This window comes from Coptis chinensis, chromosome 3, assembly GCF_015680905.1.
Source record: "Coptis chinensis isolate HL-2020 chromosome 3, ASM1568090v1, whole genome shotgun sequence".
NCBI classification, from domain to species: domain Eukaryota; kingdom Viridiplantae; phylum Streptophyta; class Magnoliopsida; order Ranunculales; family Ranunculaceae; genus Coptis; species Coptis chinensis.
The window spans coordinates 104,397,663-104,424,726 of record NC_141458.1 but is presented as its reverse complement, the minus strand read 5'-3'; the positions used below and the strand labels follow the sequence as shown (position 1 = coordinate 104,424,726).

Sequence of the window (27,064 nt, the reverse complement as noted above, 5' to 3'; positions counted from 1 at the left end):
GTGTAACAGACTGTTACAAAGTGCCAACTGTGTGGTTCAACAGAATTGCAGCATGCAATTTCTCCAACATATCAAACAGGAGTCAGTAGCAGCAAGAGAGTGCTCGTAGAGTTGCAAACACGTATTTATAGTTTCACGTTATCAGTAAAACGAATAACGTATTTATAGAGTTGCAAACAATAAACGTTCAGCCATTTATAGGCTAACAAGGAAATGATCATGTTTATCTCTTGCCCAATTCCTTAATTTTACTGAATCTATTGTAATGCTGATTGACATTCCAAAGTCCAAACCAACTGTCTGACATTTCTTTACCACGCAATACAACTATTCTCTGCAAAGTCATTGTAATGCTTTTAAGCGTGTGAACAAAGTCATATTCGAGAAACATCTCTTGACCCACCTATGTGAATTAATGGTGTTGGCTGGGTCGTGGGATATAGTTACTGAGAAAGTGTGTGGACTACATTTTGCAAATTGTGCTAACAACAGTTACCAAAAAAAATTGTGCTAACAACGAACCTAGGCAGCTTTGCCCTTGCATTTACAAATTGGGTGTCTTCTCTTTCTGTTGTTTTTCTTCTGATTGTGATATACATTACCTGATAACTTATCACTATGGCTCATGCAGTGATCTCTGGTGTGTTGGAGCAATTGCGTTCTATCCTCCAAACAGAGGTGAATCTATTGGTAGGTGTACGTAAAGAAGGCGAAAAACTCACTGATACACTCTCTCTTATCCTAGGAGTGCTTGAGGATGCAGAGGAAAAGCAAATCAAAAGCGGAATAGTGAAGGTCTGGTTAGAACAACTCACACGCATCTCCTATGTTGCTGACGATGTATTGGATGAGTGGAAAACCGAAATTCTCAGCTCACAGATCCAATTACTTGATGTCGACTATGCTCCTCTCAGTGAGAAGGTTTGGTCCTGCTTGTTTTCTCTATTTTCTTGTTTAAAAAGTGAATGTACACAATGATTTTGGTATTAAGATGATTGACATAAACGAAAGACTAGGGACTGTCAGAGATATAACTCTACTTAATCTCACCGAAAGGCAAAGTCGTGAAGAACCTCGACCAGTAACGAGCTCTATTGTTGATGATTCTGAGATCTATGGTCGTGTTGACGATATATATTGTATAGTAAGCAGGTTACTAAGTGAGATTAGTCATCATAATTCACATGTTCCACTCATCTCCATAGTTGGTACAGCGGGTTTCGGCAAGACGACACTTGTGCAAGTAATCCTCAAAGATAGGCAAGTGATGAAAAACTTTGAAAAGTTGATGTGGGTTTGTGTCTCGAAGCCTTTTGATCTTGAAAGGGTGGCCAAATCCATTATTCAACAAGCTACTGGTGATGTACCTAGTAATGTAGCGTGGCAAGATCTGCATGAACGTTTGTCTGAATCCATACAAAGAAAGAAGTTCCTTCTTGTGCTAGATGACGTATGGACCTATGATCCAGAGATTTGGAGAAAATTGAAGGTCTCACTAAAAGGTGGTGCACATGGAAGTAGAATAATAATTACTACTCGAGATGAGAACATTGCAAAGAGGATGACCTCCACCTATATACATAGGCTTGGGCAATTGTCTGATGAAGAGTGTTGGTCGTTCTTTAAACATATAGCTCTCAGGGAAATACAAGACAACCGCGAAAAGTTTGAAGAAATCGGAAAAAAATTGCCTGTAAGTGTAAGGGTGTCCCTCTAGCGGTAAAAATTATCGCAAGTCTTATGTGCCTTAAAGGATCCGTACTAGAATGGGAAGATGTATTGGCAAGTGACATATGGGAAGTAATGTCAGAAGATGAGCATGGTTTTTTACCTTCTCTTTTATTAAGTTATTATGCATTGCCTTCACATTTGAAGCGATGTTTTTCTTATTGTGCTATCTTTCAAGAAGATGCGGAAATAGATAAAGATGAATTGGTCAAGCTTTGGATGGCGCAAGGTTTTCTTAGCTATGATAGCTCAAAAGATCTGGAGAAAACGGGTACAAACTTTTTTAATGATCTCGCGATGCGCTCTTTGTTCCAAGATTTTAAAAAAGACAGTGAAGGCAACGTCATTGGTTGCAAGATGCATGACCTTGTGCATGATTTTGCCCAACATCTCGCCAAGAGTGAATCCTCTATTTTTATGAAGAATGATAGAGAAGTCGGTAACATCAAGTTGCGTCATTTTGATATAGCAAAGGGCTCTAGTAAGCACCTTAAATTACAATTATGTCAGATGACATGCCTTCGGGTATTGAACTTGCATAAAACTTCTCTTGAAGAACTTCCAGATGAGGTGGAGAGATTGTTACATTTGAGACTCCTCAACTTGTCTTATAACAGAAAGATGAAGAAATTACCTGAAACAGTATGTAATCTATTTAATTTACAGATGTTGAAACTAAATGAGTGTTATTCTCTGAGGAAACTACCTGAAGGAATTTGGAAATTACCTAATCTTAGACATCTCGAACTGAAAGAAACTTTTGCCTTGAATTATTTCCCACGGGGTTTGGAGCGATTGAGGTGCCTTAGAACATTAAGTAGAGTCAAATTTAACGGTGGAAAAGGATGCCAGATTGGAGAGTTAAAACTTCTAGACCATATACAAGGAGAACTAAGAATAGAGGGATTGGGACAAGTGGCGGACCCAATAGAGGCAGTACTACAGAAAAAAGAAAAGCTCCGGTCCTTGGATTTACGGTTTTCTGAAGAAAGACATGATGATGCAAGAAGAGAAGAAAGTGTTTTGAATGGTCTCCAGCCGCATACAAACTTGGCAAAGTTGTATATACTTTTTTACCAAGGGAATAAATTTCCGTCGTGGATGTCAAACAATATAGCCTTACCCAATCTGGTGAAACTGGAACTGAGAAACTGCACTCAATGCTCGGAATTGCCTGCTTTGGGGAGACTTCAAAACCTTGAACACCTTGAATTATGGAAGCTGGGCTCAGTGAAACGCATTGGATGCGAGTTTTATGGACTGGGAAGTACTGATGGTACTTCTACCGGTGGTGAAGATTCAGTAGTCGTGTTCCCGAAGTTACATACGCTTAAGATTTATAATATGGAAGAGTGTGAGGAGTCGCATATGCCGTTCCGAAGAGGCGTGGAGGTTTTTCCAAAACTTCGCAAATTGATTGTTATTAATTTGATGAAGCTGCAAATGTTACCACCAGGTCTCGGAAAGCTAAAATCTCTAGAAGAACTTATTCTACAAAGAGTGGGCCTTGTACTTTTCGGACTTATTAGCAGGAACACTGACGATGATAATGTTACTCTTATTAGTGCTCAAGAAGAAGAAGGTTTCATCATGCCCTGTCTTCAGGTATTGGAGATCTCGGATTGCCCTAACTTGAAGGTGGTGCCGCACTACTTGTTTTCTCCCGCACTCAGAAGTCTAGAGATATCTAGTTGTCCACAACTGACCGGGAGGCAACCTTGCCTTCCTCACCTCCTTGAGGAGCTGATATTACGGAAGGATACAGGTATTCTTTCAAAGTCAATAATCAGTGGAATTGGTTCCCCCGGTCACAACTACCCATGTCTTCACTCTTTCTCCATCAGTTGGTCTGAAGAGTCGTCACTTCCCCAAGGCTTCAACCAACTCACTGCAATTCAAACATTGAAATTTTTTAGTTGTAAATTCCTTGACTTCACCCCAGAGGATTTGAAGCATCTCCCCATGCTTCAACGACTGGAAATTCGTAATTGTCCAATTCTAGAAGAACGCTGCAGAAAAAGAGAAAGCTGGACCACCAATTCCCACATTCCAAAGATCGAACTTAATTACAAAGACTTCATCCCAGAATAACCGATTGATTAGTAAGCCAGTGACTTGTTCACCTGCAAACCTGTGAGTTTAAGTTCTTTCTCATTCGGTTACATTGTTCATCCTCGTTGCTTTTTCAGCTGTGCAGTACACTCAATCCCTTGGGGGACAAAGTCCTTGTTAAGATCAAGTCTACCGAGGAGAAAACTGTAGGAGGTATTTTGCTTCCTTCAACAGCCCGATCAAAACCACAAGGAGGTGAGCTCGTTGCTGTTGGGGAGGGTAAGACTCTCGGGAAGGACAAGCTGGAAATTACTGTCAAAGGTGATTTCATAGCCCTTTCCAATGCTTTGAACTGTTTGTTTGTGTATTGTTGTTAATATTGTTTTTTCCCTTGTTGTCTAGATTGGAGCGCAAATTGTGTACTCAAAATATGCTGGGACAGAACTCGAGTTTTATGGATCAACTCATCTTTTATTGAAGGAAGATGACATTGTGGGTATTCTTGAGACTGATGAAGTCAATGATCTCAAGCCTATAAATGACCGTGTTTTGATCAAGGTCGGTTGAATTCATCCTATGTATATTATAACTATTGTTATTGATCCAATGATCTAAGAGTCCATGACTAGTGGAACTTAAGAAAAAGGTACTGCTTCTTATGGTTCCCTAGGTTTCATACTTTCATCTATATAAGCAATTTCATTAAAGTTAAACACGTGTATTAAAATTATATTTTAACTAGATTGATGCACACACGTGGTGTGTTTTGCTTAAAGCATAGAAGGGTAATATCGATGCGTCCAAAAAAAAAGGGTAATATCGTCAATCTACTAAAAAAAACAGGGGTAAAATAGTCAAAACAAAATCTTGTAAGACAAAAAATGACCAAGAGATTTAGAGATACATAAAAAAAAATCACTTGTGGAATTGTAGATGAGGGTTGTGGATTTTAAAGTAGTTTAGATTTGATATTCACTTTTATTTGGATTACATTGTTTTAGGTTGCTGAGGCGGAGCAGAAAACTGCTGGTGGCTTGTGCTTAACTGAGGCTAGCAATGATAAGCCTTCCATTGAAACTGTAAGTGGTCTTTGACATACCTTTTGTCCATAGCTGTGCAAATTTGGTTCTTAATAAAGAACGTTGTGAGGTTATGGGGATCTAACTAGTTTACTACTAAATGATGCACAGTTTCTTCGTATCTACGGCATTGCTGTATAAAAGGTTTAATAAAATGCATCGAGGCTTAAGCCGCAAGAGGCGCCTAAGCCTCTTATTTAGTGCCTTGGGCTTAAGCCTCACATGTTTTTATTGTTTTTTCCATTTTTGTTTTCCAGTTTTTTGACACTTAGCCCCCTGTTTAACTTTTTTAAAGATTAAATAGTTTTTTGACATTAGGTTTTGTTTTGAGCATCAAAACACCTCATTCAATTAGAAATCCCAAATTCCCTCATCAAACCCGATTTCTTATTTATTTATTGAGCCTTAAGCCTCAAGCGCCTCTGAGGCTGAACTTTAATAACAGAAGGTAAACCTGCTATGCTACCAAAAGTGGCATAGAACATCAAAATACGTGCTGGATTGCTCTTCCTAGTGAAAGAAGTTGCTCACATAGTCACATTTATGTATTTGTCTTTCTTAATAAATTGTGTCTGTTCGATGCAGGAGAGATGCATGTATTCTAAATTACCTTGAAACACTTGTTCTTTCAAGACCAAAAACACAAAAGGATTTCACAGTAGATAGTTACTGAGTGAAACTTCTGTCTCCCATGTCCCATGTATATGTATTCTGTGCTACTGTGTGAGACAATGCCAGAAGCAAAGGATCTGCCCCAGGAACTCGCACAAGTTGTAGAAACACATAAATATCTGATAATGGAAAACATCTCCATTCTCCAACATCAAATTGACTACTTGTTTTGATTTGCTTCAAGCAATAATGTACAAAATGTTATATGCTGTTCCATCACTTTGAGCTTACCCAAAATATGATTCCTAATTTACTTAATAAGACCTTGCTGGAATTTATACATGATACATAGATGCAGGGTTGAATAACCGACGTTGCTTTTTTTACCAGTCCAGTGACGGGGTTTTTTTTGGGCGTCTAGTGACAGTTTTATTTGTTATCTTCGATCGGGAATCCAGATTTGGTTTCCATACAAGTGTGTTGAACGTGTAATTTTTTCAAGACTTATTGCTAACTCGGTTCCAGGTTACTGTTTTGGAATGAGTACATTTTTAAATAGATCCGGGATCTTTGTTCTTTATGGTGTTTTCATGGGAAGCAAAAAGTATATCATCGTTCAGGATCCTTCATTTTTAAGCATATGAGTTTACCTTTGCAAATGATTAGCTAACCACATAGGCGTTCCTTTGCCTTTTTGAACATTTGGTAAACCATATCATGCATTATATTCGATGTATGATCGAGTGGGGAGCTTAATTAAGAAATAAACACCCAACAGGGCGGGTTAAAATGTTCTTTGCATCGAACGAAATTCAAATGTGTTACACCATGAAATGATATAGAAGGGCAGAAGTTCTTTTCTGCAACTCTAGTGTATACACTATATTTTGTAGTTGCAATAATGCAATTCCCCCATGCTTTTGCAAATCCTTTTCCTAACCAATCCCTGAATTTACTACCCTTTCTCACGCCACTAATGTCTTTCTGGTTGAACTCTCCTCCAAACTCTGTATCATATGCTAGGAATATGTAATGCACGTAAGATTAGACAATAATAATAACAATAATAACCTTTATCAGGAAAAAAAAATCATAAAAAGAAAGTTAGCAGTTAACTATCTCCGTATTAAAGTTTCAACTGTTAACACAAAAGACTGAAAGCCAGTTCTCTACTGACAACGGAACTTGTTTGTTTCCCCTCCCACTTAACAGTATGTTGAGACGTTTTCTCCCATGAATCCTACACTATTATAAAGATCAACTTTCATTTTTTCTTAAATTTCAATAGACAACTGCATACTACTTTCTTATTACCAAACATAGCCAAAACTCGAAAAGGTCTCTTTATACCTCTTAGAGCATCTCTAGGTAGAGGCATCAACTGTCAATTTGCCTCCACCATTCGGAATTTCGGCAAAAACCATCTCTAGGTGGAGGTAATTAAACATAGAGACATCAAGTGTCTAGCCACATCCGTAGAGACAAATTTGCTTTTTCATATGCGGATGTGGCGCGTGGGAGTGTTGCGTGGGTTATTTTTTTGACTTTTTCAATTTGTGGTGAAAGTAGTAGTCTCGCATGGGGTTTTTTTTGAAGCAACTCTCACCACTTTTTTTAGACAAAACAAAATTTTAATAATTTTAAAAACTAATGAGACCCACTTTTAACCAAAATAATATATTCAAAATAAAAATAGGTCCCACTATTAACTAAATTTGTTTCTACCACCTAGAGTTGGTCATTGTTTGCCGATGCAAGCCACAAATTTAGCCTCAAATATGACACTTGATGCCTCCCCCACCTAGAGATGCTCTTACTAGGCATAAAAGGTGTTTTCATTCAGAGGTGAATTTCGTGTAAATATTTCAAGCTTTTAAAACCAAACTTGTAGTCTTGTACACTCGGGCTCACCAGACAGTTTGGCTGGAGCACCATCCTGTAAACACTTCAAATAGTTCGCCCGAAACACTTCTTTGTGGTGTATAAACAGCCCGTTAAATTCAATAGTGGGCCTTGATGCCTTCATATGAAGGAAAAAATCGAAATTAAGTAATACATGCTTCATAACGGAAAGTAACAAAGTTAGTGGAGCTAGCGTTACAGAAGACAGCCAATAAGTCCAAAACCAGATGAACTATGGGCAAAACACACTTCAATCTGTAGTCTTATGCTACGTTCAAAATTTGGGCACTCAAAAGTACTCTTTCTTTATTCAATACACATCTTCTAAACAAAACACAAATGACACAGCAGTAAATAATTATATTTTGCCGCTACAGTGGGACTTGGCCTTTTGCAATCTGCAACCCTAGAGAGAGTCCAATAGCGGACCAAGTAATGAAAGGCTCAGTTATAGCTCTCAACAACATCCAACAATTTGTTCAAGGAACTGGTGGAAAATCCTGACCAACGCAAATAAATACCATTCACACGTCTGCCTGTAAAGGTGTAAAAGGCCAGATATAGCTCTCAACAGCATCCAACTATTTGCTCGGAGAACTAGTGGAAAATCATTACCCATGCAAATAAAATCCATTCATGCGTCTGCCTGTAGGGGTGTAAAAGGTGAACCATCTAGTGCCTAATCAGATGGTGGACTGGTTTTGGCGCCATACACTTAACTAATAGAAGCAATGGTCAGTACCTGGTATTATCAGCGTTCATGTTTTCCTAACGATTTCCTTCTTTTCATTAGCCCTCGCTGCTTCTGCTCCTTCTTTCTCTTCTTGAATTGCGTTTGAAACGATCCCCCAACCAATGATGGTTGGTCTTTTAGCCCAAAACTTTTTGCCACATGTCCCAAGTGAAGTTTCTTAACCATAAAAATCCTGTTTAACTCATCACGATGAGCAGTGTAAGCTCAAACCCAAGAGCAAAATACATCTTTTGCCTGCTGCTTTAGCTTTGACTGAAATAAAAATCAGAGACTTCACAAAATGTGGGGAATGAAGTATATGAAATTCAATAAGGTGCACACACATAACTGCATGTCAGGACACATCTGTAAAAAAAATTAAGAAGGTACATACATAGTCACGCATAGACCCAATGGTCCTATGGAAAGACCTGAGGAGCAATTGAAGCTCCAAACCCCGATATCTTGATATAAATGACTCAGTTTCACATACTTTTTTCCCATTAGTCAATTAATTTTCTAGTTTCTGTCTATTATAAAGTTAAGCTATTCTATTATCAATTAAATTTTGGAAAACTTCAATCAGACTTTGTAAATTTAAAGATGGAATTAAATTGCTTGAATATTTTCCCTTTAATTTACCCAATCATATTTACATATGGCCTTTTATATTAAAAATATAAGTTTGATTTAAAACTATAAATTTACAGAAGACTTTTAATCTTTAAACATTAAATACATAAATAAATAAAAGCACTAAACAATCAACAAACTAATTTTGTTCAGGAGATACAACTACTTGTCCCGGACTTTCAAAACTGTGTAGCGATCTAAGTAATACAAATTCTATTGAGGCCAAACAGATCCACAATGATGACGACAAGTTGTCAAAGCTAAGACCACACGCCATTGAACGGCTAGCACGGTTAGTAATGGAGAGTCCACAACCAACCCAACTTATCAAAGTAACAAGAATGACATATAAAGGTTTACCATACCTCTGATGACATAAAGGATTCAAGTGACTTCTGAAGAGGTAACCACCCATGGATGCCTCTCTATCGAAATAAACTTCTTGATATGATGCCTCTGATTGGACAAAGGAAAACTGTCTAAGACCATGAGTAGGGGATACTCTGTCCGTGATACACCATGTTTCTGCAAGTCTTGCAAATAATCCACTTCAACTGGTTGTAAAAAAATCAAAGTGTCTCCCTTTTCCCCTAAGCAGGCAGTTCTTCCTACTCTGTAACATACGGGCAGTTCTTCCTACTCTGTAATTGTGGGAACATTTGAGAGTTTTATATGAGAAAATCACCCTGACCTTTATTGTAACACCCCCAAACCCACTATATCCTAGCTGACCATCCCAAGATATAATGAGTAGGAGAACGGAGAACCCAGCTACTTAACCGTCTTGACAAGTGCCAGAGCAGTCAAGTAGCTGGCTTACAAAATGAATCATTACAATAAGTCAAATACATGTGAATCACTAACAAATATATAAAAAATTCTAGTGTCCAAAGATAAATTCTAACCGAACAATGCCCCAACTGTCTCTCCGCATGATCAAGTATAAAACACCTACAAAAATCTGTAAGGGCGTAAAACCACGGCCCAGCAAGTCAACTCTACAAGCATGTCTAAATAACTTTCAAGGGAATAGAACCCATAAATAACAAATACAATATCATATTAATAGGGTCGCCACTTACAACATCAGATATAATTACAACGGGACTTAAAAGTAGTAGCACGAGTAATTAAAACCAAACCAACACAGAAGAAGTAGAATTTCATTACATCAATTCACATAAGTATATGTCATAACTCATGCACTACAAAACAAATCATCAATGAAATGAGAAACAACACATTCATACTTATCTTCAATTTAGGTATAACAAATAATACTAACAATATGGCAATACATAATTGAAACCTACTATTCAATAAATGGATCATCTCAAACAACAATTTCAAAATAAAAATCAGCATTTACATAGAATCCAACCAAATAAACTCTACAAAGTAATAAACAAGGTCAAAAGCACATTTACATATATCTTACAGCAAGAATGAGTGATACACTAATCTGACTTACACCTAATTCATACCAAATCAGTATAGGAACATGGTATATCAACTAATGATCTTTTCATCTTAATCATAAGAATACATTCAAACATGGTACATCAAAATGATATGACCTATGTGTTACACTCAAACAATACATAACTATACGTACTGGTTTCTTTCTTCACATTACTTCTTGAATATTGAATTGATGAGGTGTCTTGGTCTAAGCAGTTGAGAACTCTAGACCCTCTCATTTCCTCTCTCGGTGAATAAGAAATGATGAACAAAGAGGATTAACCCATCTGATATTATCCGACCTAAAATGAGTGTTTCTAACTTCTTTTGAATTCTACTACCTTGGATCAATGGGTCAACCTGGCCCAACAAATTGAATCGATCCCCAGTCCAAACTTCATGCTAAAAGGACCCAACACTTTAACCCCTTCAAAGCCCATTAAATTATATTGCTATCAATACCATAAAAGCCGAAGTTTGGGATTTTACATTTATTCCAATGGAAGAATTAATGAGATCAATAAAAATTAATAAGAATGTCCAAATCATTCAACGAATTTTATGTTATCAACAGCTGATGTGAAATATGAAGAAAATGAACCTTTTAACTTGCAACACAAGATAATAGAGAGGGAAATAAACCCATAAACCTAATGCAGCATTGCTTCATTAATATATCAAAATTTATTATAAAACGACGGAGAAAAATAATTATTTTGTTTATCTCAGAAAGGATAGAAAGTAGTAACCAAATATGCTCACTAAGAAAAAATTCAACAAAGCAAGACAATTCCAAACAGGGCAGTTTAAAGATACCTATGCACATATTCACTAGCCTCCCCTGGGGAGTCATACTGGATAATACATGTAACATTTGGAAATCTAAGCCCCTCGAAGCAACATCTGTGCACAACAGTATAGCTGATTTCTCTGTTTTAAACCCTGAAATGCGGTCCTCCTGCCCTCGTGTTCCATGTTTCCATGTAACCTAAAAGCCTTCTTTTGGTGCAATTCTAATTTTGGATAGAAATCTACACATGTTGAAAAGAACACCACAACCTGTGTATAGAAGCAAAAAACTTAAATCAAGCTGCACGCGTCAAGAGAATAAATCTGACAAGTAAGAGTCTGAGTTACCTTTTGGGAGGCAGCTTCCCTTTCATTAAGATTTCTCAGAATGGATAGAAGAATTACAAGCCGTGAGCCACAGGATACTGATAAAAATATTATAAGAGCAAATAACATCGTCATGCTATAGCTTAACCGATTAACGTTTTCTGTGAAAAGAGGTACCTTTCACATATCTCTGGATTAATTGAGTTGGTAGGTTATAATCTGCCTCTGAAAAGTTTGGAAGCTTGCCTATAAATTCTGACCCATCATCCACGTCAGATCCGATCGACTTAAGAAGTTTACCTGATCGTTTGGAAAGCTCAGTAGAAACTTTGGTCTCATCGATACCAATCATAACTGGATTTTCTAAACTAATTTTAGCTAAATGACTCACTTTATCGTTCTAGGTTGCTGATAACAGCAAGTTCTGCCTTTGGGGTTTAGAATCCTTTGAGAAAGCATTTTCTTTAGAAACACCTCCATCTTTTCTTGAACCGAGAAAACCAAGTATCTATTCTATTTCTTTACCGTATCCCAACTCCAGGATCCTGCAACAGAAAGTTCACATAGATATGATTAGCACTAAAATGAACTGAAATTATCCTGATCTTGGGTAGTTGTTCACTAGGTAGTGTGCCACTACACCATATTATACCTATCTGCTTCATCAAAAATTATCTAGCGCAAATTAGCATGCACAAAAGATGTTGTATTCTTCAGGAGGTCCAAAAGATGCCCAGGTGTTGCAACAAGGATAGATATTTTTGTATAAACAAATTCAAGTCAAAAGACATAGCATATAGAAGTGAAAGTGATCAGAAAAGTATACATTAACGATTTCCTTAAAATGTACTGGAACATTGCCATAATAGATTAGAGGGAACTAATGCTTTATATTGATGTGCCTTCATAATAATGTGATGAACTTGCAGGATAAGTGAATATACATACATCAAATAAAGCTGTGTTTTTAACATTTTAAAAAACCAAGCTCTTCCAGCCCTGCTTTTAAGAAACTGATGGTATTCTATAGGTATTGTCCATAACATTTTTGTGTTGATAGTTAGAACTTTCATCCTTAAATCCTATTTTCCCCGTGCGTGAAGGTTGTTGGGTAATAACGATACCAATCGATCCCCACTACTAAGATAATTTGCTCCTGAACCAAATACAATCTCCAGACAAAATCTAAACTTTCACTACGACTAACCTAGCATGTCCAACTCTCTAAACAACTATCAACAACAAATAATAATGCAAATAAAGTATAACATACCACAACACAAAGATTTAATGTAGTTCGGCCAATAGTGCATACTTCCACAAAAGCTAATCCTTTTATAACGTGGGAAGAAAGATTACAATCACTCATCTCAAATCTCTCCACCTTACTAGATCACTCCTCTCTCCTTACAAGTTTTTCTCTTTGCAAGGATTTTCTCTCAATCTTGATTGCTCTTAAAATTGGGTTTCAATTTCGTGACTTAGGTTTTCCAAAACCTTACTTCTGTTTTTATACCGCCCTTTCAATTTCGTGGTTACTGTAGAAATAGAAATTGCAAATATAGGCATGGTATGTAATGCCATCTTAGCAAGGCCAATTTCGAAGCCAAGACCCTCAAGAGGTCAAGCTGAAAAGTATTTCACAACCGAATTTCTAAACAATTAAAAAAAATGAATATTTGAAATATAAATATCTCAAACATCACTTGGTTCAATTGTCTAAAAACCAAAGCTATGATGGGGTGGATCTGACACATGTCAAAACCTAAAACCCACATCATAAAGAATCTTAACAACAAAAATAATCTCCAAAATTCTCTTTATTACTTTATGCAAGTCTATCTTCCATAAAAATCATCAATATAACATTCTAAGAATAATGTGTCCTCAACATCGATTCTCATGTCATATGAAAAGAAAACTACGTTATTACATCCTTCCAATAAGAATCGGACCTAAAAGAAAACTAACAATCGCTCCAGGCAAAAATCCCAAATCAAACGCCGCGGTTCCATCGCTTCCACCTATGTTCCCAAGAACACACCCACGTTAAAAACAAAGCAAACATGGGTTGACAAAAATGGAATTTCTTTGGTATGAGTAGACTAGCCACATATAAACATTCAAATCTTTTCTTATCCAACTAACACTTTAACTCTATCATAACCTAATCATTCTCACCGGGAAGAAAGGTAGTTCCGTCATCTCTCAACCGGCATAGTTTCTTCCCAAGCAAAACTTTCATTATATTAACTTATTTTAATAACTCGCGTTTAATATCTAAAAACTTGACTTAATACTTACCAATATCCATTCTTTGTATAAGGGTAGGACCCGCCGTCCTCAAGACAAAATATTATTAAGTCCTACCCTCCTGCAAAAGAAAGTTAGAACTTGTATATAACATATGTAAATATCCTATATGTATTCAAAAGTAAACCCAAACACTCGTATAATCAAATTAATACCACTAACCCGCAAGGCGAATATCTTAGTTCCTCTCTAGGGTAGTCCAAACAATCTGGTCATTCATGGCACATTCAATGAATACCCGGGTCATTCATGGCACATTCAATGAATACCCATAGATAACGCTAACGGGTCATTTATGGCACATTCAATAAATGCTCACCTAACATATGACATCAACAGTCATAAAACTAAATTCCAAAACTTAAGGCGTGGAGAGTTCTAAAAGAGTGCGGTAAATCTTGTTTACGCATTATTGAAATTTATTGTATATATTATTTCAGAGAACGAAGGAATATCTTGATTCAAATAATTTTGGTTTACGCGTTATTAATTTTATGGATGTATAAGTGTCATAACGTTGTGTATCGTAAAAAGACCGAAAAATCACAAAGCAAGAAATACACGCATACAAGTATATTTAGAAAGGTCCTAGCCTAAGTCAAACATGCTAATAGTCCTAGACTTATCCTAATAGACCGAATCATAATTTAATAAAAAGTCAAATTTGGGTCAACTGGTCAAAGTCAACCCTGGTCAAAGTCAAAGTCCACTCGTCAATATCAAAGTCAGCCATCCCCAAACTCTTCTAACCCAAAGGCCCAAAGTCTAAGGCCCATAGTCTAAACTTAAGCCCAAAAATAAAATCCAAAGGTTAAAACATATGAGCCCATCACGATTTGGCCCAAGCCCAAATCGATTTTGTTACTGTTCATCTCCTTCCTCTCAAATTTCCACCAACGCCTCCACCGCCTATACAGCCACCACCAGGCCAGCTATAACCAAAAAGAACCCCGCGGTTTTCATCCCCACGAAAAACCCCACCTACCTATACCGATTCATTCATGATTCCATCATATCAGAAAAATCGAGATCGACATCAATAGAGCTCCAATCGTCCCCTCTCCATCACCCACTCCACCACCAACACATCCACCTCAACCCAACAACAATCTCCCAACCAAATCCAAACAAAAACTAATCCAAACAATCAAAATGCGGATAGGTTTGGTCACCATTGAAGCTCTTCCGAGCTTCAACAAAGACACCCAAACGAACCATTTATCACCCTAATAGTTCCAATCTCCCATTCAAACAACAATCCATATCAACTTGATCTACATCAACAACTCAACCCAAAACTCAATAAAATCGGCTTACCCAAACTCCAAATGGAACAAGCTTATATCCAACGATATCAATAATTAAATTTGATTCAAAATCATCTTTTTATTTCTTAAGTTTGTTTACACAAAGATCTGACTAAGTCGATCACAAGATCGCAAACTAACGAGCGGTATGTAGAATAACACCGGCGAATAATTGAACGAAAAGTAATTAATGATTATCGATATCAGCATTAAAGTTTTTAAACGGACTTAGAAATATTGGTTCGTTGAAAGATAAAATATCTACTCACCGCTTTAAAACCGAATCGCTCTCGAAAGCGAAACCCCGAAAGCCCGACGTCTCTTGTCACACAAAAAAGATAATCTTCCTCGCTTCAAAACCTTTTCAAGAAAACTCTCATCTTTTTTTTATAAACCCTCATTGTGTTTTTTTCTCCTTAAACTCTCGTGAGAAAACTCTATTCTGTTTTCCTTTCATTAAAAACAAAACCCCCGAAATAGGGAAGAAAGTTTATCCCATAAACCCACGTCTCCTATTTCCACTAACATTTATCCTATTTTATTTTATCTATTATCTATTATTATTATTATTAGGAAAAATAAAAGAAATAAAACACGAGGTGTTATAAAGGCTTAAAAAAAAACTATCTTCCTTTTCACGGCAAGGGCGCGGGCGTGCCTTGGGCTAGACCAATCTGAGCGCGCGCGCACGCTTCGACCTCTTCACACGAACAGTATTGATTTCTCTCCTCTTCTTCCTCATCCTCATGTGAGGGATAACTCCAACAATCTCCCTCTCCCGAACAGTGAGGGGGGCTACTTCCATGCATTCCTAAATCAACAGGAGGAGTCTGCTACCATTCCGGCGGTAGCACAACAAACATCAAACTTACCTTTCGGTAAGACTTTGGTCATCATATCCGACCCGTTCTTGTCGGTATGGATCTTTTCAATACACAAATGCTTGTCTTCAAGTTCTTCTCTAATCCAATGGTAACACACATGTATATGTTTGGATTTAAAATGAAAACTTGGATTCTTGCTCAAATGGATGGCGCTCTGACTGTCACATAGAACTACAAACGGTTTCTGTTTTAGCCCTAGTTCATCGAAGAACCTTTTCATCCATAGCATCTCTTTGCAACACTCAGTGGTTACAATATACTCGACTTCTGTAGTGGAGAGGGCAACACACTTTTGCAACTTAGATTGCCAAGAAACTACTTCTCCTGCAAAAGTAAACAGATAACCAGAGGTGGACTTCATCGAGTCAACATCACCTGCCATGTCTGCATTAATGTAGCCTTCAAGTAAGGGCTTACTTCCACCAAAACACAAACATGCTTTGGAAGTGCCCTTGAGATATCTCAATATCCACTTAACACCTTCTCAATGCTCATTACCCGGATTTGACAGAAATCGGCTTACAACACCAACGGCAAAAGCAATATCCAGTCTTGTACACACCATTGCATACATTAAGCTATCCACTACGGATGTATAAGGAATCTTTTTCATTTGACTCTGCTCATGCTCACCCTTTGGACACATCTCTTTGGTCATGTGGAACTGGCCACCAAGAGGACAGCTGACTGGCTTCGCTTGATCCATGTTGAATCTCTTAAACACCTTCTCAATGTAGCTTTCTTGAGAAAGCCACAATTTCCCACTCTTTCTGTCACAAGTGATCCGCATCCCAAGTATCTGCTTTACTTGACCCAAATCCTTTATCTCAAAGGACTTACTTAAGTCTTTCTTCAGCTTGGATATCTTGTTGATGTTCAGGTCAACTATCAACATATCATCCACATACAACAAAAGCACTATGAAATCCCTATCTGGAAATTTCTGAACAAACACACAATGATCGGAAGTGGACTTCTTGTAGCCATGCTTCACCATAAAGGAATCAAACTTTATGTACCACTGTCTCGGTGCCTGCTTCAACCCATACAAACTCTTTATCAGCTTGCATACTAGGTGCTCATTGCCTTTGACCTCAAACCCTCTAGCTGGTCCATGTAGACATCTTCTTCAAGGTCTCCATGAAAAAAAGTTGTCTTAACATCTAGTTGCTCAACCTCTAGGTTCATACTTGCGGTCAGACCCAATACCACCCTAATAGAAGTTATCTCACCTACATGAGATAAAATTTCATCAAAGTCAATACCTTTTCTTTGACTGAATCCCTTCACAACAAGGCGAGCTTTGTGCCTTGGTTGTGGATTATTCTCCTTATGCTTGACTTTGTAGATCTACTTATTCTTGAGAATTTTCTTCCTTTCGATTTCTCAACTAACTCATAAGTGTGATTCTTATGCAAATAATCCATCTCATCATGCATGACCTTCAACCACTTCTCTTTGTCTGTACCTTCAAGAGCCTCTTGATAGTACATATGTTTTCCACCATCAGATAGTAAAACATACGTATGTGGTGGATACCTGGTTAAAGCTAGTCTTTCTTTGTCAAATCTCCTTACCTTATCTTCTTGTGGCTCAGGAGGATGCACTTCTGCTTACTCAGGTGGTGGTTCATGCACTTCATCTGCATCTTCTATATCAATAGGTTCTATCTCATCATGAGCAATAGGATCATCATCATGAGCTTCAAACTTCCAATTAGCACAGATGAGGAATCCATGTTGCGATATCAGTTTAGGAACACATTTGGCCAAGCTAAATTAAAGAAACGGATTTGGTTGTGTGGTATGAGGCACCAATGAATAATAAAAACATTTTCAAAGCAGTGGATAAGACATTAAGAGATCTAATGCAATTCGATCACCATTCAGAATTCAAGTGAGAAATTATTTGGTGGAAAGACAATGCTCTTAAGCAAATTGTCAGTGATATCAATCAACGAATGGGAAGAAGTAAACTGGATAAAAAATTCCAGATATATCATAGGGGGATGATCTAATAAAACAAATTGTGTCTAGCAATTATCCTGATATCGTGCAAAACTACAAAAAACGTACATGATCTACCTAAAGGACATGTGTATTTTGGCACCAACAAATGACTGCGTATGGTAGAAGAAGTCAAAGTGTTTGTTCTTTCAACTCTACCGAGAGAGTCAAAGAAATATCTAAGTGCAGACTCAATTTGTCAAGTCAATAGAAAAATAAGAAACCAAGACATTTTGTACCCCCGCCACGGAATATATAAATCCACCATTGTATCCAGAATGACAACTCCTCAAAAAGTCTATCTGGAAGTTTTCCTTTGGAATTAGAATTGAAAATATAATTCCAAGACTTACAATTTCAAATAGTTAAAATTTCTAAATATATGAAAATCTCAAGTTTCTTCCCTCGATAGAAACTTATATAATTATAATTCATTGATTTTGAGGATTTGAGATTTCCATTCCAATGCAAAAAAAAAGTTGCCAAACATGGTGACTCTTAATTTTCATAAATATATTATGAATTCCACCCTAAAATCCCAGTTGCCAAACACACCCAAAGGTCATTTTAAAGGAACTAGCTTGTTGAATTTAATTACCATAACCGCATATTGTTGAAAAGAATAGGCGCACTATTGAATGCATAAAATTCATAAAGCCAATCCCAAATGCATGCTGTAGGAACCGTTATGGTTTCATGTAATGATTTACTACAAACCGTGAAAACCCATGCGCAGCGGAATAAAGAGTTCTCACGATTTTGGATAGAAATCATACTTTTTTTTATCAGATGTGATTTATCTGAGAATTCGAATCAGCAACCTCTTGATCTTCTGTTGTATTCCTATCCTTAGAATGGACGTTGTGTAGGCAACGATCTACCAGCCCTTTCTTTCTCTCTTTGCCTCTCTTACTCACAAAGTTGGAACCGAATTTGGAACTCACTTTTCTTGAGCAATCACTTAGTAATTTCGGCCAAGAGAAATAGGGTTTCTTTATATAGGCTACAACAGGGACCATGAGGAGAAATTAGGGTTAGGTCTCCTGACGGGCTTGGGCTTCTCATGTTCGCCCGGAACACACAGCCCAAGTCTGTCAACAAATGACTTATTCCACTAAAGGCCATTGTTGCACTACTGCCATAATCCTAAATTATGTGTATTACGTTTATGGGCTCCATATTATATACTCGTTGATCTCCCCGTGTTAAGATATCGAATGCCCATTGATTAAGTCAAGTTACTGACAACTACATTAATCAACTTCTTATGTCCTTGAGTAGTACCACTCAACCTCATTGTCATGTCGGAATAAATCCACCTGCAAGGTTTACATAACAATCCTTATGAGCTCCTCAAGGGGACATCATCAACTCGACTTTCTGCGGGTCACGGATTCCTTCTATAATCAATAGCACACCTTACATACAATGCCATTACCCAATCTATCCAGTTTGTTGATTCACAAATGAATCTCACTCATTGATGATTTAAAGCAATGTACAATGCACGTAAGTGCCCGTTATTATATCTGGATTAAGAGGACAAGTATCCATAATAACAGAAGTGTTTGTTCTCTTATATAGTCAGTATAAAGATAAACAACCTCACTTGGTCCTGTTCAATACACACAAAGTATACTAGTGTAATCCCCAGAGTCAAGATAGACTAATACAGTTATACTACAACCGTACTAATGGTTTGTCCAAATCCATCTAGGTTGTGAACGTTTACTTATACTTTATAAGATACTGATGATATGATCTTCTGTGTGTCACCACACACCATATCATCTACAACATAAAGTATTAGACGCATGCATATAATTAATAACATATATAATATGCATAACATTTGCCCATATAATTCTCATTCAAAATATAAAAAATTAGAGTTATTACAAAAGTAATGCTTTTAGTATATAACCCTATCATATGCTTTGTCTCACCCCGCAATCCCATAAAAGGTGTTGCAAGTGATGTTCTTCATGCTCACCACATTAATAACACAGAAGGCAAATGGACTCTAATTCTATGTACCACTTTCTGTTTGATACCTAAGACTAAGTAGAATGGAGATACTTAATTAACATATTTCATACAGTTAATACACATTACATTTACAAAGCAAAAGAAAAGCTTGACTATTAGGGGCTCAGGGGGGCACTGAGGAGGGGGTGATTGTGTGTGTAGCCATTGGACTTGCATTGTGATTGTTTTATTTGAAGATTCAGTTGTTTCATTGTTTTGTTTGGTTTTTTCTTTTTGTTTTTTTTAATTAAAAAAATAATAAAGAAATATGTACCATATTAGTTAATTATTAAAATGTTAGAGCATCTCTAGGTGGTAGTATATAACCTGTCAAATTCTTCAAATTTGAAGAAAAACTTCAGAATTTATCGGAATTCCATCTCTAGGTGGCCTCAAATTCGGTCGCATCACCTGCTTGTTCGCAATCTTATTTGCAAATTTGGCAATTTGGATGCGGATGCGGAGCGACATTGGTAATGTCGCGCGCTATTGCAAATGTTGCCCAAATTTTTTTTTGACTTTGACCAATACCACGTCGATGAAGATGCATCGCTTGCGCCACCACTAATGTCGCGTGTTTTTTTTTTTGGAATAGTTGCGCGCCACTCCTAATGTCGCGTGGGTTGTTTTGGAATTGTACTTGCGACACTCCAACTGTCGTGCGACAGTGGTAATGTCACGTGGGTTGTTTTTTGCTAATGGAATTTGCGACCACCTAGAATTGGTCGAAATTTGAGACCAGATTCTCCAAAAAATTTCTTCAAATTTGAAGAGTATACTACCACCACCTAGAGATGCTCTTAGTAGAGTTCTCATATAGTATGAGGTAAACATGGATATTATAATGACAATATAGTTTGTGATTTCGAACGGAGTTGAGTCTTGGAATATTCTATTGAATATTTCAGTTTTTTAACAAAGTGAAATGACAGTATAGGCCCGAAGAACATAAATTTTGCATTTTAGTCAGAATATGGCATAATTATGGCTTGAAAAATGTAAATTTAAAAATTTAGTCTGAGTAAAGTAGAATTTCGACTTCAAGTTTTTGGAATTGTCGGAATTCCGAATCCTTAACTAAACTATGATTATAACTAAAATATAGAAAACCAAATTGGGACTCATTTCCATTTCCATTTTTTGAAAAGGGGCTCCGGGTGGATTAATTCAATTTCTTCTTGTAGAATTTTCTGAAAACACTATAACCTAGAGTGTATGAAAGGAAATGACAATAAATTAAAAAAGCACTTCAACTCCCCGAAAGAGCATTAGAAATTAGAATGCACATACGGATTCCATATTTCCATCCAAAGTCATGGATGCAACAGTGCAATTCTAGGTGGGAAATCGCAAATTATTAAGGAACAAAACCACGCGACAGTGGCAATGTCACAGGTGCAAAAATAAACCAAGAAAAAAAAAATCAAAAGCAAACAATATTAAACAGTTGCAAACAAGTCGGTAACTACCTAACTATCTAAGGGGCCATTTGTTTTTGAATCTTATAAGACCTTTTTTTTTTTTTGATTGGCAAGCCTGTTTTAAAATGAGATCAGTAACTCTTTGATGCTGGCGGGGTTCGAGCCCCAGACCTCTGGTATCATCACCCAAAGGTTTTACCGACTTTGCTAGTCGACACCTGCTATCTTATAAGACCTTGAGGTCTTATAACCTCTTATAAGATGTGGCATAGTGATTTTGGACATTTTTTTGGTTTGTTTTTTACCTTTTATAAGAGGCATTCTACTATAAATGTCTTATAAGAGGCTCCAATTATATAAGTACCAAAATTAGATCTACTTCAATTCTATAAGTATTATAACTTGAAAAATGACTCAAACACCCCCATCCATATACCCCTAGTTTTATTTCTCTCTTCTTCCATTTTCATTATCTTCTTTTCCAAATAACTCCATTGCCCTAGCCACCACCACCACCACCACCACCACCACTGCCGCCACTACCACCACTACCACTACCATCATCACCTCCACCACCACTACCACCACCACCGTGCTATTAAGACCACCACCACTTCCACTACCACCACCACCACCATCACTACCACCGTGCTATTAAGACCAATATCATCACCTCCATTGCCGCCACCACCACCACCACCACCACCACCGTACTATTAAGACTATCACCGTACACCACCACCACCGTGCTATTAAAACATCCACCACTTCCACTATCACCACCACCACCACCACCACGTGTTATTAAGACAAATATCATCACCTCCACTACCACTACCACTACCACCACCACCACTACCGCCGCCAATTAAGGTAGTTTCCTAAAATTGATATTCTAATTATCAAAATTGATTTGAAATCGAAAATCAAACTATACGTTTGTTTCAAATTAATCTATTTAAGTTAAATGTGGTGTAAAGCAGGGTTATATTTGTCAAATAACCATCTATAGGATGTCATGTATTTGTTTTTTCTATTTTTACAAGTGCTTATAAGAGGAACTTAAAATGAAAAACAAACCACTTTATAAGACCATCTTATAAGACCCTCTTGTGTCTTATAAGACCCTCTTATAACTTAACCCAAAAAAAACAAATAGCCCCTAAGGGTGTGTTTGTTAACTAGCAAACTTCTACTGGGAAAATATAAGATTTGCCAGTATTTGCCCACTATAGATCTGCCAGGCAAATCTCTAGTGAGAAAATTTCAGTTTGTTAGTGTTTGTTTGCAAAAATTTATAATGGGAAAATATAAGATTTGTCAGTTTTGCCAGTGTTTGTTTACATGGTTTTTCTCCAATGACAAATGATATTTCAACTTTTTGGAGATAGTTTTTTTTTTTTTTTTTTTTTTTTTCAAACTCAATGAAGTATAACAAAATATTAAATAAAATACAAATTAAATAAAATTAAAGACAATACAACTCAACTTAAATGTAAATGTGTTTTGGAGTGTTTCCCTTGAACGCTCCACCTACACCTACACCTACACCACCACTCCACCACAACTCCACCACACACCACCTACACCAGCCCACTACACACACAGAGAGACTCAATAAGCACACACAATAAAATATCCAAAAGTAACAACAATGTCACTTAACAATAATATATCGGTCTACCACTTAACAACAATACCACAAACACATATAGTTCAAACATAGAAATAAACCAAAAAATAATGTGGCATCAACGCCCTGCTTGTTCTAGCCTCCTAAACAACCATGAAGCCTTAATATCCTCTTTAAGGCCCAAGAAGACCTTAATAAGCCTATCATTCTCGACTAGCAAGTCAAGCGACCTTAAGAAAAGCTCAGGATTCATATCAGGAAGAGATTGCAAAGCCTCCTTCAACAAATCTATTTGGTCTACTTCTTCTTCTGGTTTCCGGTTTGAGGGGCCTCGGCAATTTTCGCCAATCGCTTGATTAACACCTTAAACGAAGGGGTTGGGTATATCCTCAAAGAATCGAGACTTCCTAGTCTTCTTAGCATGAGGTGTAGTGTTTCTAGGAGCACTCTCGGTTTGAGAAGTATCCCCACTAGCATCGAGGGAGTACCAAAAGTTGAGGACTCACCAGCATCAGAATCGTCACCCCCATCTCCTTGGGTTTGCCTAGAATCATCTAAACAAAAAGTTGAAACAAAAAGTTAATTTCAAAACTAGTTAGACACACAAAATTCAACTCTATTTACATCTAATCAACTTACCTCCATCCACCATGTCATCATCGAACCCACTATTGCCCCCTTCTCTAGTTGCATAATCAGTCCCAAAAATGAGACAACATTCGTCATAGTAAGGAAACGATTTCTGCCTGAGAGTTTTTGCCAACGGATGAGCCTAAATCCCACAATATACCAATTAATATGACATCCAAAACCAAATCCTAATAAAAAAATAAGATTATTTTATTACCTTTACATAACTTTCCCATGCATTCTCATCTGCATCAATTCTCTTGGTCTCTTTGTTGAAAGACAAACCAAACCCACTAGCATCAACTGCATGTTTCGCAACTTGCCAAGCAAGTCTCATTGTTTTCAACCTTGACCTGACATTGTCTGAAACCAAATTCATTCCAAGTCGCCAGATTGATCTCATCATGCAAGACGCTTCAAGCTCTCTTTCCTCCACCCATTATCGGCCCTCTTCCCCCCAGTAGCTAACTCCTCTAACAACACCTCTACCAAGATGGCTTCCATGTTGGGATACCATCTAACTTGGGGCGATCTTGTTTTCACAACTTCTTTCTGTTTTCCAGCCATACCTAGTTTGAAGCAATTACCAACAAAGAACATAGTATATTAACATATCAAGGTAACAAATAAGAAAGATTGCATATGAATAAAACATTATAAGTAGTTGAAACATAATAGTGTCTATTACAAAAACAATCTAATAAAATCATAAGTCTACTACAAAAACATTACTCATATAATCATAATATCTATTACATCACTCGTAATCTGCCCACATTGCAATTGACAACTCATCCCTAAAATTAGTCCACCCAATGCTTGACTGCATATCAATATTCATATTTGGAGCATTCAGAGAGTTGTCAGCCTCTTCCTCATCATCAGTGAGCTCCTCATCACTCAATGTATTATCAGGATCTTCTTCTCGCAAGAAGTTGTGCAATGCACAACAGGCAAGGATAACCTTTATGTGTGTTTTGACATCGTGGAAAACTGCATGCCTTAGATAGGCAAATCGCTTCTTCAAGAGACCGATTGTCCTTTCAACAACAGTATGCAAATATGAATGGCGAAAATTATATTGTTCTTTATGATTTTGAGGTTGAACTTCACCGATCTCTCTAAGATGGTACCGTACACCACGGTAAGGCGTGAGGAACCCTGGCACTAAAGCAAATCCAGCATCCGTAAGATAGTACTTGCCATTTGGAACAGTAAGCTTATGCCCAGGACGAGCCATAACACTCCTCAATAACTGTCCATCGTGTGCCGATCCCTCCCACCCTACTAGCACGTATGTGAACCTCATGTCAAATATGCAAGCTACTAACACATTTTGGGTCACGACACCTTTCCTGTTACGATACCTAGCATGTTGCGCTAGTGGTAAATTGATTGAAAAGTGTGTACCATCAATCGCATCCACAACATCCTAACATAAAAAACTTCATAAATATTTATTGAACTATTAAACATTGAAATCAGAATGATCCTATCCATTTTCTAAAAAGTTGACTGACCTTAAAATAACAATGCCAATAATGTGTGTTGGTACACTCGGGAGGAGAGTTATCAGCGGTAGCATTTGTTACTAACTCTCTGAATAAACAAAGGATTGCATCCAACACAAGATGGAAATAACAGTGAACTGTTTCTCCCCGAACGGAAGAATTGAAATGTTTCATTCGATTACATGTCATGCCCAAAAAGTGTTGAGAAATAGGGCAACTTGCTCTTCCAATGTAACATGTCCGCTTTCACGTAGACCATGACCATGCAAACGAAAGTGCACAAGCGGCGGCGAAACATTGATCGTCTCATCCTTAATTGCTTTCGTGGGCGTAATCCGCCGCTTGTATACATCCTACCCAATACAGTTCTCCGCACTTGATCCCAATTCCTACGAGGACCTCTAATAAGAGCGGGGGGAGCCCTACGCCTAGGCCTATACCTCCCCATATACATTCTCCTATACCACCATGTCATCATCATATATGCACTTGTAATTATAAGTAGAAACGCCACTAACCTATGCTGACGTTCGGTAATCATTCTACAATATCTCAAAAAAAAAAAATTAATGAAATATACAAATTCATGTACTCAATTAACGAAACAAACAAATTGATACAAACATACATGCATGAACAATGCAGAGGAAATATTATAGGGGACGAATGCAGAGGAAATAGAAAGCATGTTTATAGGGGAGCAAATGAGCAATTTTGTTCATCTCCTTGTGTGTTGCAAACTGACAATGATCTTGATATATGAGGGGACGCTTATATTCGGTAACTTGATTAAACATATATACAAAACAATTCATATATGTCAAGTTATGCACTCGCGTAGTAGTGAGCCTCCGTGAACCTACTGAGAAAAATATAAAGTGGAGACCAAATCTTTATCTTGCTTTTTATCATCGTTACACTAACTGCCAATATTAATCAACTATTTTGCACCTCAGTATATTTTTGCCCAAGTTCTCTATACTTTAGTGTACTATTGTAGAACAAAATATATCTAAAAATGTGTTTGCTTATCCACAAGAATTTGCAGTACTCTCAATCCTGTCTAAAAAAGACAGTTCAAACCGTTATGATATGATCAGTCATATTCTGACTAATTATCTACTATCTACATCCAATGGAAGTGTAGTTATTAAGAAATTTCGAAGAAAACATAACCAAACAAAATAAGGTGTGGTGGTACAAGTTAGTGTGGAATTAATATATTCATCCCAAACCAGCTGGAATAGTATGGAAACTTTGTAGTGACTGTGCTGCTATAGACAAAGGAATGCAAAGGAGGGGCATCAAGTTGGTGTCTAAGTGTTACATGGGGTGTCCCTGTGAGGAGTCGCTACAACATCTACTTTGGGATTGTGTTTGTGCAAGGAAAGTGTGGGATCGGGTGGCTGAATGCCTTGGGTTCAGTAACAATTTCTACAATCTCAAAGAGGCAGTTAAGATGTGTGATGGGCATAGCACTATTATCAAGCATTTGTGGGTAGCGGCTATACTGTCAGGCATGGTGTCAATTTGGAAATTCAGAAACAAGATTGTAATGGACAACAAGACACCTGAGTCAAATTTCTGCAAGAAGGAGATCAAGAAATAAGTGAAGAGTGATAAGTACCCAAAATTGTGTTTTAAACCCCGCAAAGACATTACATTTGGGTCAATTATGTGTTTAATAAATGTAAATTAATTGTATTTTCATGTTTTCACAGGTTTCAATAGTCAACGATAAAATACACACAGAACCTGCGTTTTAGCATGAAATACAGCCGAATAAAGCTTGGACTTGAAATCTTCAGTATCAGCTCATTTAAAGCTCCAATCTGCCAGCAAAGCTCATGGACTCAGAAAACCATGAAACAAGTTGAAGAATCCAAACTTGAGTTCTTGAGCTAGCCAAAGGAGTCATGTTCGGGTCAAGACTTGGTCAAACTGACTTGTAACAGTCCGAAAAGCAGTAGAAAGTTCAAATGGTGACATCTTTCGTCTCCTAACTCCGATTAAAG

General features: G+C 37.3%; 1 protein-coding gene, 1 long non-coding RNA gene and 1 pseudogene across 4 annotated transcripts in view; 2 read left to right on the top strand and 1 right to left on the bottom strand.

Moving 5' to 3' along the window:
- The window catches only part of LOC147512449 (uncharacterized), an 87,464-nt gene that overhangs the window by 43,174 nt on the left and 17,226 nt on the right, over positions 1-27,064 (top strand). The window lies entirely within an intron of this gene.
- On the top strand, positions 425-6,049 carry LOC147512452 (20 kDa chaperonin, chloroplastic-like). 2 transcript variants are annotated; one of them, XM_086595442.1, is made up of 5 exons: positions 425-921; positions 3,918-4,101; positions 4,183-4,338; positions 4,782-4,859; positions 5,445-6,049. In XM_086595442.1, exons 1-3 carry the CDS (start codon positions 619-621, stop codon positions 4,266-4,268), a joined length of 573 nt encoding a protein of 190 aa, XP_086451568.1. In that variant the 5' UTR covers positions 425-618; the 3' UTR covers positions 4,269-4,338; positions 4,782-4,859; positions 5,445-6,049. The 2 variants fall into 2 exon arrangements, with proteins under 2 accessions (XP_086451568.1, XP_086451567.1); XM_086595441.1 differs by lacking the exon at positions 425-921 and adding an exon at positions 1,713-3,830.
- On the bottom strand, positions 7,880-12,069 carry LOC147512451 (DEAD-box ATP-dependent RNA helicase 17-like; annotated as a pseudogene). Its single transcript, XR_015214946.1, has 6 exons — positions 11,969-12,069; positions 11,494-11,861; positions 11,338-11,414; positions 11,017-11,259; positions 9,105-9,352; positions 7,880-8,379 (listed from the first exon to the last, which is right to left on the bottom strand). The product of XR_015214946.1 is annotated as a DEAD-box ATP-dependent RNA helicase 17-like (transcript).

Coding starts and splice junctions, on each gene's coding strand:
- LOC147512452 (XM_086595441.1), top strand. CDS start 1,741: ATGTGCCTTAAAGGATCCGTACTAGAATGGGAAGATGTATTGGCAAGT.